Source organism: Pan paniscus, chromosome 5 (genome assembly GCF_029289425.2).
Source record: "Pan paniscus chromosome 5, NHGRI_mPanPan1-v2.0_pri, whole genome shotgun sequence".
Lineage (NCBI taxonomy): Eukaryota > Metazoa > Chordata > Mammalia > Primates > Hominidae > Pan > Pan paniscus.
Window position 1 is genome coordinate 52524982 of NC_073254.2, and position 13080 is coordinate 52538061.

General features: G+C 39.0%; 1 protein-coding gene across 2 annotated transcripts in view; it reads left to right on the forward strand.

Annotated features, from left to right (window-relative positions):
* The window catches only part of ZFAND3 (zinc finger AN1-type containing 3), a 336409-nt gene that overhangs the window by 234733 nt on the left and 88596 nt on the right, over nt 1–13080 (forward strand). For both annotated transcript variants that reach the window (XM_034962030.3, XM_034962032.3), the window contains exon 3: nt 8708–8890. In XM_034962030.3, the coding sequence (XP_034817921.1) occupies nt 8708–8890 (183 nt within the window). The remainder of the gene's footprint in view (nt 1–8707; nt 8891–13080) is intronic.

The window sequence follows — 13080 nt, forward strand, 5'->3', positions numbered from 1 at the left end:
TGTGGTGGTGCACGCCTGCAATCCCAGCTACTTGGGTGGCTAAAGCAGGAGAATTGCTTGAACCCGGGAGGCGGAGGTTGCAGTAAGCCAAGATCGTGCCACTGCACTCTAGCCTGGGCGACAGCGCAAGACTCCATTTCGAAAAAAAAAAAAAAAGAAAAAAAAATAGCACTTCATGTTGAGAAAGAGCATGGAGTGTCTGAAAAACCAAGAGCACTGGAGAATGGCTAAAGCAAGGAGAGGGAGAGGAGGAGCAGTGGCATCAAATGTGGCTGAAGAAATAGCTAGTAGCCGGTTCTAAGTTCTAAGCCATGGTTAGGATTCTGGATCTGGTTGTGAAGGCAATGAGAGACCATTGAAGGGTTTAGGCAGGGAGGTGATGTTATCAGAATTTGTTTTCTTACATTTTTTTTTTTTTTTTGCAATCATTGTGGTTGCTTTGTGGAGAGTAGATCAGACTGAGCCGAGAGAGGACACAAAGATTTCAATTAAGATGTTATCGAGTCTGGGCATGGTGTCTCATTCCTGTAATCCCAGCACTTTGGAAAGCCAAGGCAGGTAGATTGCTTGAGGCTGGAAGTTCGAGACCAGCTTGGCCATCATGGTGAAACCCTGTCTCTACTAAAAATACAAAAATTAGCCACACGTGGTGTTGCACACTGGTAGTTGCAGCTACTCGGGAGGCTGAGGCATGAGAATCGCTTGAACCGAAGAGGCTTGAACTCAGGATGCCAAGGTTGCAGTGAGCCGAGATTGCACCACTACACTCCAGCCTGGATGGCAGAGTGAGACTCTGTCTCAAAATAAAAAAGATGCTATCAAAGGAATCTTATAGATGATGATGGCTTAGACTACAGTGGTAATGGAGAAATAGATGGATTCAAGAGATATTTAGGAGTTGTAAATGACTAGAATGGTAATTTGGGGGATACAAAATTAAGAAGGGAGAATGTGAAGTTCAAGATAATTCCTGGCTTCTGACTATTCTCTAGGTGAATGTTGATATCATCTGATGAGATGGGAGGAAGGGCAGAAGACAAGGTCTGGTTTTTTTTTTTTGAGGTATTACTCAAATTGCAGATTCATGGACATAAATAGGGAACATAGGATAGGAGTCGTTTATCATCATTAGGATATATACATGTAGAGGTGTGTGTGTGTATATTGTATGTATATATTTTTAACTTATTTGAAACTTATTTGAAAGGACATAGGCCGAGCATGGTGGCTTACACCTGTAATCCTGGCACTTTGAGATACCAAGGTGGGAGGATCTCTTGAGCCCAGGAGTTTGAGACCAGCTTGGGCAACATAGTGAGACTCCATCTCTATCAAAAAAAAAAAAAAAAAAAAATTTAAGGTAGCTCGGTGTGGTGGTGTGCACCTATAGTCCCAGCTACTCAGGAGGCTGAGGTGGGAGCATCACTTGGGCCCAGGAAGTCGAGGCTGCAGTGAGCCATGTGTGTGCCACTGCACTCCAGCCTGGGTGACAGAGCGAGACCCTGTCTCAAATTAAAAAAAAAAAAAACAAGGAAGCACACAAAAACCGTGCAGTGTTGTTCAGTCTGTCTATTCTGAAATCAGTGAAGAGAGTCTGATTTTTTTAAATTAATAAAAATAATTTTTGAAAGAGAAAAAAATAATAAAAATAATTTTTTTTAAAAAAGAAGATAGTCTGATTTTTAAAGAGAAGGAATCGCCATGAGAGGTTGGGTGAGAATCTGATAGGGTAAAGGTGTTTTGCTTTTGCTTTTTAAAGAAGCTAGAAGATAATATTCATGAAAGGACACCTAAGTAAACTTAGCCACATTCAATAGCTCACAAGTCCACATAAGCTACAACATATGCATAAGGTGATAAGGTTTTCATAGTAACCAAGTCCATAAGTGCATTGGTTCTTGCTAACTCCTGTTTAAACAGTTTATTCTTGCTGAGGCTGTTAACCCAGATTAACATCCAACTACCAGAATTTTATTAAGATTTTAATCAGAAGGCTAGAAGTCTGGTTTATGAATTGGCTGGCTACTAATGGCTTTGTAGCTTTTTAAAATAAGATATTTAAGTTTTGCGGTTGAGATGGGGGTGGGGAACAATGCAGCTTTAGAAAACTAGAAATGTTTCTATGAACGGAAGCTGTAGCCTATTATGGACATAAATTGGGTGGAGAGGGGATGGTGAGCAGAACCCTGTTCTGTTAAAGGAGACCTTTATACAGTGCCTTGTATGAACCAAACTCTTGAGATATGGGAAATGAATTTTTATTTTTAAGTGGATTGAGAAACAAAAACCCCTGGCAACCTTTTCCATTTTTTAAAATTTGACTACTTGAAACATGAAGTATTTTATGGTGTGAAATACCAAATTAAAGCTTCTGGTGGGTGCATGGATTTGTAATCTGTGATTTATAGTCAGATGGGGTTTGGAGACTGAGAATGGAAATGTGGGAACCAGCAGTGTACCCTGTGCAGGCTGTGAGCTGTTAACATTTTGGGAAGCTGGGAAGTGGTTGCTTCAGTGGTGCATCCTGTAGTGGGAAGAGCACAAACATTAAGAGTCAAATAAAGCTGAATCTCAAACCCTAGCTCTAGCATTTGTTAAGGAGGGAGCAGGTTTGCCCAGTTTATTTTGAGGGCTAAATGAGAAAATGAATGCAAAGCCCCTGGCAGAGTGCTTGACTCATAGGAGGCACTTAATTCTTAGTTCCTCTTCTACTTCGAATTTAGTTTCCTATATACCCAACTTTAGTGTCTACAATAAAGATACAAGCCTTATTAGTGAGCCCAAGTAGTCCTAATGAGTAAGTTGGAACAAGTGCAGTTGAATTTCTCATCTCTACTTACTGATTATGAAATTAGAAATTCACAGGTATTAAGCACTTTATCTTTTAGAAATGCTGACCCACATGATGCTAAGAGTACCCTTAAAGACACACAAAACAGTTTATGAAAGGTTTAAAATAACAATTGATAAATACTTTTAAATGTAATCCAGTGATGGACTTTCTGCAGGAAAGCATTGGCCACTTATTTATCCAGTTAATGTTTATTGAGAACCATTTTTTGTCCTGGATCCTGAATAATGTAGGAGACTGACAAGTGAACGGATGATTCTTATATACCATAGTAAGTCTTGTGCTATGGGAAATCACAGAGTGCTGTGCCAAGAGAATTTGATAATACGTACCAAATGCTGTAAAAATGTACGTCCTCTCTTACCAGTTGATATACTTCTATGATATAACTTAAGGAAGCTCAATGAAATCTTGTTTATAATAGTGAAAAGTTGGTAAATGAAAACATGTAACACTAGTGGATTGGTTTAGTTCATGTATCTATAAATGAATGAGACCACGTACTCATTAGTGATCACCCATTTATATTTGACAAAGAAGAAACAGTCATGATACCTTGCTAAGAGGAAAAAAATAGGTTATGGAACAGGGTTAAAAAGAATTAATTTGTTTTCAATGAGAGAAAAAGTTTAGCAAAATTACCGAAATTCTTTCTAAATATTTTGAAGAAATCATTCTGAAAGACGTATTATTGTAATAATCTAGAAGTGGGATTGGGGGTCTAAGCATCTTGCCAAATCGGCATTGTACATCTGAAAGATAAACAATGGGGCATGTGCATATCAAAGGGAGTATTGCATAGTGGCTAGATAGGGTGTAGTTCTAGAGAGACTGCCCAGGTTAATGGGCTTGTGAAGCAGGACAGGACAAAGTGCTTTCACAGTGCTCCCAGTATTTTAAGTGCATTTTGTAGTAAGAAGATTGACGTGTGAAAAATCATTCTGAAAACAGTGGAGAAAACTATGCCAGTGAGTATGTGGGTAGCCAGTCCTGGGACTTCACTTTGCTAGCACCATTAGGTCACTTTATCTTCTGGAGACATTCCATTTCTGGGTACTAAAGGTTTCAAGCATATCTTTGTTGAGAAATTATTTTTCCCCTTAGATGATAATAAGGTAAGTTGCCAAGATTTGGGCTTCTGTTCACTCTTAACAGTATTCCCATTAAAGTGCAAACGTTTTTAAACTCAGTTTTTACAAGTAACAGTTTGCTTTGGAAAAGCTTTATTCACATAAACCTCTCTCAGGCTGACAACTTTATTCAAGGACAAGTTTAAGACCTTTGGATATACCATTAACTAACTTATAAAATTAGTTATTCCTAAGTTTTTTTCTCATTTAGAGAGGTGGGTAAGCTTGGAGACTTCTAGTTTTCTCATTTATATGAGAATTATAAAATATATCAAGGGAACAGACCTTCACTGTGTCTGAATCAGATGCAGTGGCTGTTTCTGGACCTTTCATCTGCACTGCTCTCCAGTGTAGAATGATGGGAGGCAGGCTCTGTGCCTCATATTTTGTTGTTTACTTCTTTACATGTAATATAAATCTGTTCCCCTTCATTTTCAGAGTAGACTTCTGAGAGTTTCTTTCTTTTTGGGAGTAATCAGAAGTTGGATGCTGGATGGTTCAGAAAGAAAGGCCTAAGAGAATAAGAACTGTGATGCAAATATCAGGGCCAAAATGAAGAGATAACTCTTACTTAGTGCCCCTTTCTTTAAGTTAGGAAAATAACTTTTCTTTTTAATTCTGTCATTTGTTAAGTACTCATGTGCTAGGTTCTTCATGTACATTATCTTATTTAATCCACATTTTCCTGAGAGGTATAAATAACCACCTCCCTTTGTTTTACAGAAGGCCTCAAAAGATTAAACAATTTGCTTTTATCTATATGCCCAGTAAATAGCCAGGTCAGGATTTGAATCCAGGTCGTCACTCTAAAGCTCTTTGTATTGCACAGACTTTGGCATGGAAGTTAGAAAATTCTAACTCAGTTTCTGGTGAGTTGTAGTAATTTTCTCAGCTCTTGCATTCTCTATCTGTAAAATGAGAGGATTGAGCTGAATTTTTAAAGCCATCACTGGTTGTAACATTCTGTGATTCCTGGATTCTTTTTCAGATTCAAATAGAGAATATGTAGAGCTTCTACTCCTGTCTTTGTGAGCAGCCAGTTGGGTTTGTATGTTAGCCTAATGATGTTATGACACCATCACCCTGTGCAGGTGTAGAAAAGGCATAGAAGAAGTATGGGTTAAAAGAAGGTACACTGTGTCAACTGCTGATTCCTAAAAGAAAACCTGAAGTTTTTGAACTGCCAATTCACAAAAGAGAACTTGAAAGTACCTGAGCATCAAAGTAGCATGGCAAGCATGGGCTGGAGAGTGTGTGGGTGGGACCTGGTATTCATAATTGTCTTTAGATACCAACATCCTTCACCTTCAAAGGCTTATTGTGCCTGAGTGAGTAAGTTTCTGTGTGTGCATCTGTCTCCAAGCATTGGGGATTATGCTAGATGGTACAGTGATGACTCAGTTTCAGTTCTTTCAGGATCATATAACATTTCCAATTAAATGGTAGACAGATGGTTATGGGAGGGACACAATGATTATTGACATAGGAGAGCTAATGAGATTACATGACATAAAAAAGAAGTATCATTATTGCAGTATTTTTATTCCATTGATATAGTACCTGTTTCTTGAAGGTGCTATACAAATAACACTGAGATAATAAGCCATTTTTAAATGTCAAAACATGGAAGAACAAGAAAGTGGCTAGGAGAAATAAATACACAGAAAAGAAGCAGTGGGGGCTTTAGAGCACTGATCACCTTAGCAGTTACTAACTGGCTACATTCATTGCACTCACTAGTGGTGCTGGAAATGGCTGGGGGCTTGACGTGGAGGTCTCTTTCTTGGGCCATCTTGGTGATCACAGTGCCACATCCTGTGGTTGTGATTGAAGACCATGGGCTTTGTTGTCAAATGGACCTGTCCTTGCTACTTATTAGCTGTTAACTTAGAAAAAATTACCTAAACTTTCTGAACCTCAATTTCTTTATCATTAAAATGATGTTATTTATACCTTCCTTGTTAGGGTTTTCCTGATGATTAACATAAATACGTTATACACATAAAACATTTAGTTCAGTGCCTGGCACATAATAAACGCATTATAAATGCTAGCTATTCTTACGCTGAGAATATGTCAAAAGGTAATGATTCTGATGAAGTTATAGAGTATGATAGCAACACTTCCCTCTGGTTCGAATGCTATGTCAAGTTGTAAGAATCTTGTACTTCTCTGAATTGATATAATAAACTATAATCTGTACTTGATAGAGTAGCATTAGATTTTTAAAATATATAGAGAATAAAGACAATAATCACACTCAGATACCTACCAACAGCTTAAGAAATAAAAAATTACAGAACAAGATAGAAGACCCGTTTTTCTCCTTATCCCTTGGCCTCAAAGAGATAATCACTATCCCAAATCTGGTATATTATTTCCTTGAATGTTTTTATCTTGTAATTATTATCATTCATGTATCCATAAACAATATGCGGTATTCTTAACATATTTTAAATTTTTATATAAGTATTATTATACCGTGCATATCTTTCTGTAGCTCACTTGCTTTTCTCTCTCAACATTCTTTTTGAGATTTTTCTATTATACTTGTAGCCTTATTCATTTAATCACTGTAGAGCATTTTAAGATGAATTTTCTGTTAATGGACATTACCTGTCTTTGGATATTTTTGTGTGCCTCTCACCATCATACCACCCTCCCTCAATCTGAGATTTAACTGCTATTCTGAATTATGCTAATATTCGGGGGCTTTGAAAAGGTTTAAGGCCACAGGCGCTGTGGCTCACACCTGTAATCCCAGCACTTTGGGAGACTGAGGCGGGCAGATCACCTGAGGCCAGAAGTTGGAGACCAGCCTGGCCAACATGATGAAACTCTGTCTCTACAAAAATACAAAAATTAGCTGGGTGTAGTGGTACATGTCTGTAATCCCAGCTACTCGGGGGCTGAGGCAGGAGAATTGCTTGAGCCTGGGAGACGGAGGTTGCAGTGAGCCGAGATCATGCCACTGCACTTCAGCCTGGCCAACAGAGTGAGACTCTGTCTCAAGAAAAAAAGAAAATAATTCATTCTCTAATTGTTGGATACTTGGTCTTTGTATGCTTATTAATTATTTTGTGTGAGCGTTACATTAAAATCGTCCCCTGTAGGAAATTTGTCAGTTTCTCATCAATATAACCATTTTTGCTTTAAGTACAGTTGGCCCTTGAACAACACGAGTTTGAACTTTGTATCCCTGCTTATATGAAGCTTTTCAACCAAACCCAGATTGAAAATACGGGATGCTAAACCTGTGTATATGGAGGACCAGTATTTAATATACGCTGGTTCAGTAGGGCTGACTGTGGAACCTGAGTATATGCGGGAGTTCTGAAACCAGTCCCCCGTGTATACTAAGGGACGACAGTATTTTGTGGCTTTGGAGAAGCCTCTTTTACTATTTTATAATGATCCTCTTCACCTCTAATAATACTTTTGACTTAAAGTCTACATATTCTGACAGTACTCTAGCCATAGTAGCTTTCTGTTCATCCCCTCCTCTCCTCTCCCGTTTTTCTTTTTCTTTCCTTTTCCTTTCTTGGTTCTTTTTTTTCCTCTTCTCCTCTCCCCCTCCCCTCCCTTTTCTCCTCTCTCTCCTTTCTCTATTCCTGTCCTGTCCTGTCCTGTCCTCCCTTCCCCTTGCCCTGCCCTTTCCCCTTCCCTTTCCCCCTCTTTCTTTCTTACTCCTGGACTCAAGAGATACTCCCAAGTAGCTGAGACTACAAGTGTGCACCACCACCCTCAGCTCATTTTTTAAAACTTTTAGAGATGAGGTCTTGCTGTGTTGCCCATGTTCGTCTCAAACTTCAGGCCTCAAGCAGTCCTCCCGCCTCAGTTTTCAAAAATGCTAAGATTATAGGCGTGAGCTACTGTGCCCTGCCTGTTCATTTATATTTATTTGCCAGGTACATTTTTTTTTATATACGATTGTGTTATACTTGGGAGATTGGCTACAGGACTCCCCTGCATATACCAAAATCTGTGCATACTCAGGTTCATCAGTCTGCACTGCAGAACCATCGTATATGGAAAGTAGGCTTTCCATATATGATTTTTGCATCCCGTGAATATTGTATTTTTGATCTGCATTTGGTTGAAAAAAATCCACATACAAGTGGACCCACACGGTTCAAACCCATGATGTTCAAGGATTAACTATACTTTAACATTTTGTTCATCCTCTCATATTTATGTTTTTAGTATGTCCCTTGTAAATTGAATACAACTGGACTTCATTTAGTCCAAATATTCTGTCTTTTAGCTGATAAGTTCAGTCTGTTTACATTTATTACCATTACTGACATATTTGTACTTATTTCTACCATCTTATTATGTGTTTTCTGTTTACTCTGCTGTTTTCTCTGCTGCCTTTTTCCTTATGACCTTTCCTTCTGAAAAGTTTGAAAAACTGTTCTTTATTCCCTTTTTCCTTCTGATTACCCTTAAATTTTTAACATGAGTCTTTGGCTTTGCACAGAATGTTAAAATCAGCATGTTTGCATTCTTCTGAATAATAAGGGACCTTGGAAAACTTTTAACTCTAGTACCTTCCACTAATCTTAAACGTTTTTGACCAGTGTTTTACTCCCATGGTTTTTTAGTCACCCAGATCAGTCTTTATTATTGCTGTTGTTGCATTTAATTTTTGTACCAACTTCCATTGTTTTCTAATCCTCAGAGACTGTGAACTCCTTAATTAAGCTCGTTTTCTATTTTTCTTCAGATTTTCAAAAGAAACAGCCAGACGATGATTCCGCTCCAAGTACAAGTAACAGCCAATCAGATTTGTTTTCCGAAGAGACCACCAGTGACAACAACAATACCTCGATAACCACGCCAACTCTTAGTCCCAGCCAGCAGCCGCTTCCGACAGAACTGAATGTAACTTCACCGAGTAAAGAGGAGTGTAAGTGTCTGGCTTCTGAGGGGTGGTAGAGAGAGCAGCTTAAGAACTTTAGACGAGCATCTTGGTAATGCCTGACCCCAGAAAAAACAGCACTTCTTTTAATTCAAGATAAGTGTCCACATACAAGGCCCAAGCTCAGCAAGTTAGAGAATAAGTTTCAGCCATTCCTGAAGAAATAGCCTTTTATACCGTCAAAGTACATGAAGTTTGAACCAGTCTAGAGAGCAGTGGCTCTCCCCTATGTCTGCACATTAGAATCCACTGGGGGTTTTTAAAACAATTTTAATCTTTAGCACCATTCCCTCATTCTCATTTAATTGATCTGGAAGGAGGCCCAGGGATCTGTTATTTTTAACTCCGCAGAGGATTTCTAATATGCAGCAAGGGACCAGTAAGGGATTCTAACCCTAAAACCCTAATTTAGGAGCCTTAGATTGAAGGTTTACCTCTGTCACTAACTGGGCCTTGACTGTTTCTAAGCATTTAACTGAGATAACACTATACTTCATAGAACATAGGATGTTTAAAGGAAGGAGGAGATGGTATTACTCTTCTGTAAGTCTTCAGTGTTGGAATGCTATTATGTAGGTTAGAAGTTCACTGTCTACTTAATTTCTTTTTTTTTTTTTAGATACTCACTCTGTTGCCCAGGCTGGAGTGCGGTTGTACCATCTCAGCTGACTGCAACCTCTACCTCCTGGGTTCAAGTGAGTCTCCTGCCTCAGCCTCCTGAGTAGCTGGCATTACAGGTGCCTGCCACCATGCCTGGCTAATTAGTAGAAACAGGATCTCACCATGTTGGCCAAGCTGGTCTCGAACTCCTGACCTCAAATGATCTAACCACCTTGGTCTCCCAAAGTACTGGGATTACAGGCATGAGCCACCATGCCCAGCCCATTGTCTGCTTAATTTTTATAATGTCATAATATACATCTCTTTCCCTCCATCCCCCATCCCTGGCGGTACGTGAGATATACATCTCTTTTAGGGCACAAATATAGTTGATAGTATTTGTTGAAAATTATAGGGATATTATGACATAGTAGTTTTTGCCTTTTAAAAGCTCTACTTGGCCAAGCCAGGAGGATTGCTTGAGGCCAGGAATTTGAGACCAGCCTAGACAACATGGTGAGACTCTTGTCTCTACCAAAAAAAAAAAAAAAAATTAGCCAGGTGTGGTGGTGTGTGTTTATGGTCCCAGCTACTTGGGAAGCTGAGGCAGGAGGATCTCTTGAGCCCAGGAGTTCAGGGTTACAGTGGACTGTGGTCTTACCATTACACTGCAGCCTTGTGAGACCTGGCCTTTTTTTTTCTTTGAAAGCTAAGTTGAAATTTAGTATTTCAAGTTTCATGAATATCTAGAAACACAGTAGGTTAGAATGTTCTGTGTTCTGTATACTAACTTTGGAAAGGTTAGCAGAAAACAAATATTTATCTAAATCTGTCATAAACTGCTATATTTGGTAATATCGAGAATATAAAATAAGCAAGGTCATAGTCTTTGTCCTCAAAGAATTTGAAGGGGAAATTACATATATTTGTTGTAGTTTATCAGTGGTTATCAACCAAGAGTGATCTCCCACCCCACAGCCCCAGAACATTTGATAATGTCTGGAGACCAGGAATGCTGCTAAATGTCCTGCATCACATAGGACAGTCCTCTGCAACAAAAAATCATTCAGCTCACGATACCAGTAATGATGAGCTTGACAAACCCTGATACATGTTTGCATACACCCATGTTGGTCCTTATGTATTAAAGACAGCAACTGTTGAAGGGCATTGACCTACTGAGGAAGTGGTGATAAAGATGGATAGAAGGTGGTGAAGAGACATACTAGACAGAGTAGAATGAGCTGTGGAAGGAAAGCTGCATGGAGTTTGTCAATGGCAAATGACTGTCTTAGGGCCATTTGTGGAAGAGAATGAAAGACAAGGCTGGAAGGGTAAGTTGTGGCCAAGACATAGAAGCTAAATGTCCAGCTAAGCTATTTGGACTTGAGACAGTAGCCATGTTTTTGAGCAGAGGAGGTGATATTATTACAGTTCTTTGGAGAAGTAGCCTTGGTTGTATTGAAAATGGAAAGGATTAAACAGGAATAACATTGCAAAGAAAGAATTTTTTTAATATTATAACTTATTGAATAGAGGCCAAGGTGTAGAAATCATATAAGAGGAGGAAAAAAATGGTGAAAATGGTAGTGGTCATGCTAAGGCAGTAGATTTTGTTTTGTTTTAAAAAATCTTTTCAAGATCATGTACTTACTGAGGAGTTGATGACAGCTGTGGCCTCTTGTCCTAGAAAAATATGCACCATCCATTTATACCCAATTTTGCATAAAATTTCTCTACAGCTTATTATGGCCCTTGGGTTAAGAACTCCTGGTCTAAGGAAAAAGTTGGTCAGGATCTCATCTGATGGAAACTGGATTGGATTCGTGCATACCAGGATCGGGCCACCACAAATCAATTCAAGCCACCAAAATGCATGTGAGGCTGAGATAACAGTAGCTACCATTTATTGAGCACTTTATATATGAGACATTATTCTACATGCATATTTTCTCATTGTTTTTCGTGATAACCCAATGAGGTAGATAGTGTCATTATACTCATTCCATAGATGAGGAATTAGACACAAAAAGATTAAGTAATTTGCCTGTGGTCACAAACGAGTAGATACCAGAACCAGGATTCAAATTTAGGCATTTGGCTTCAGAGTTCATACTTTTAATCAGTTAATTCACAATGTGAAATACAACTGTCATAGAGAATAATATTTGTGTGGGCAAGAAGAATGCTTTCTCTCCCTGTCATTAAGATATGTGGAAATCGACATCATAACCAAGAGTTACTTGCCAGTTTAGGCCACTGTAGGCTGCTATGGGCTTTTTTTTTTTTTTTTTTTTTTAAATATGAATACCTTCAGCCTGATTAAAGATGTCTAGTTGTACTAGCTTCATTTCCTTTCTCTCTCTTCTTGGTGACATCATTGCTTTGAACCATTGTATGTTTCTCTTAGACTTATACTCTCTGAAGCTAATCTCTTTCCTAATTCCTCAAGTTTCTACAGATCTAGGGAAATGAGATTTGCCAGTTGGAGATATGGTGATGACTTAAGTTTGTATTGTGTGCAACTGGGCAGGTTGAGTTGGAGCTCAGAGGAGTGAAGTCAAGATTGGCTTCATCCACATGGAGATGATAGTTTAAGCCATAGGTGTTAAGTGAGGTTGCCAAGGGTGAGAGCAAAGAAAAGCAGGGAGGGCTGGGCACATGGCTCATGCCTGTAATCCCAGCATTTTGGGAGGCCGATGCGAGCAGATCACAAGGTGAAGAGATCAAGACCATCCTGGCCAACCTGGTGAAACCCCGTCTCTACAAAAATACAAAAATTAGCCGAGCATGGTAGTGCGCACCTGTAGTCCCAGCTACTCGGGAGGCTGAGGCAGGGGAATCGCTTGAACCCGGGAGGTGAGGTTGCAGTGAGCCGAGATCACTCCACTGCACTCCAGCCTGGCGACAGAGTGGGACTCTGTCTCACAAAAAAAAAAAAAAAAAAGAAAGAAAGAAAAGAAAAGCAGTGAGGATAAACCTGTGAGTGAAACTTCTGCACTTAAGGAGCAAAAAGGATAGAGGAGGCAACTGAAGAAGTCAGGAGGAGAATGATAGTGGGCAAGGTCACAAAAGCCAAAGAACAAATTTCAGTTTAGATAATAATAATGTTAGCTCACATTTATGAAACATTTGCTATATTCTAGACATTCTTCAAAGTTCTTTAGATGCGGTAACATTTAATTTTCAATATAGCCTATTAGGGTAGGTGCTTTTATTATACGTGTTTTTACAGATGAGGACATTAAAACTTAGAGAGGTTCATTAACTTTCTGCCCTAAGTTATAGAGCTATTGCAAGGCAGTGAAGCCCATGCTCTTAACACATGAATTTGGATCTAGAGCCTGTGCTTTCAGTCACTATAAGATATTGTCACAATATTATGAAAATGCTACCGAGGCTGTAAACTGACAAAGAGGCACTTGGATTTGGTGATCATAAGAGGGATTACCTAAATAAACTATTTAATAAACTGTTTCAGTGGTTTGTATATTAATTTAGCAGTCTTTGCTGAGTGTCTGCTGTATGTTAGACACTAAGTTAAGTGCTGAGTATAGAAATGAGTAAGATTAGGTCTT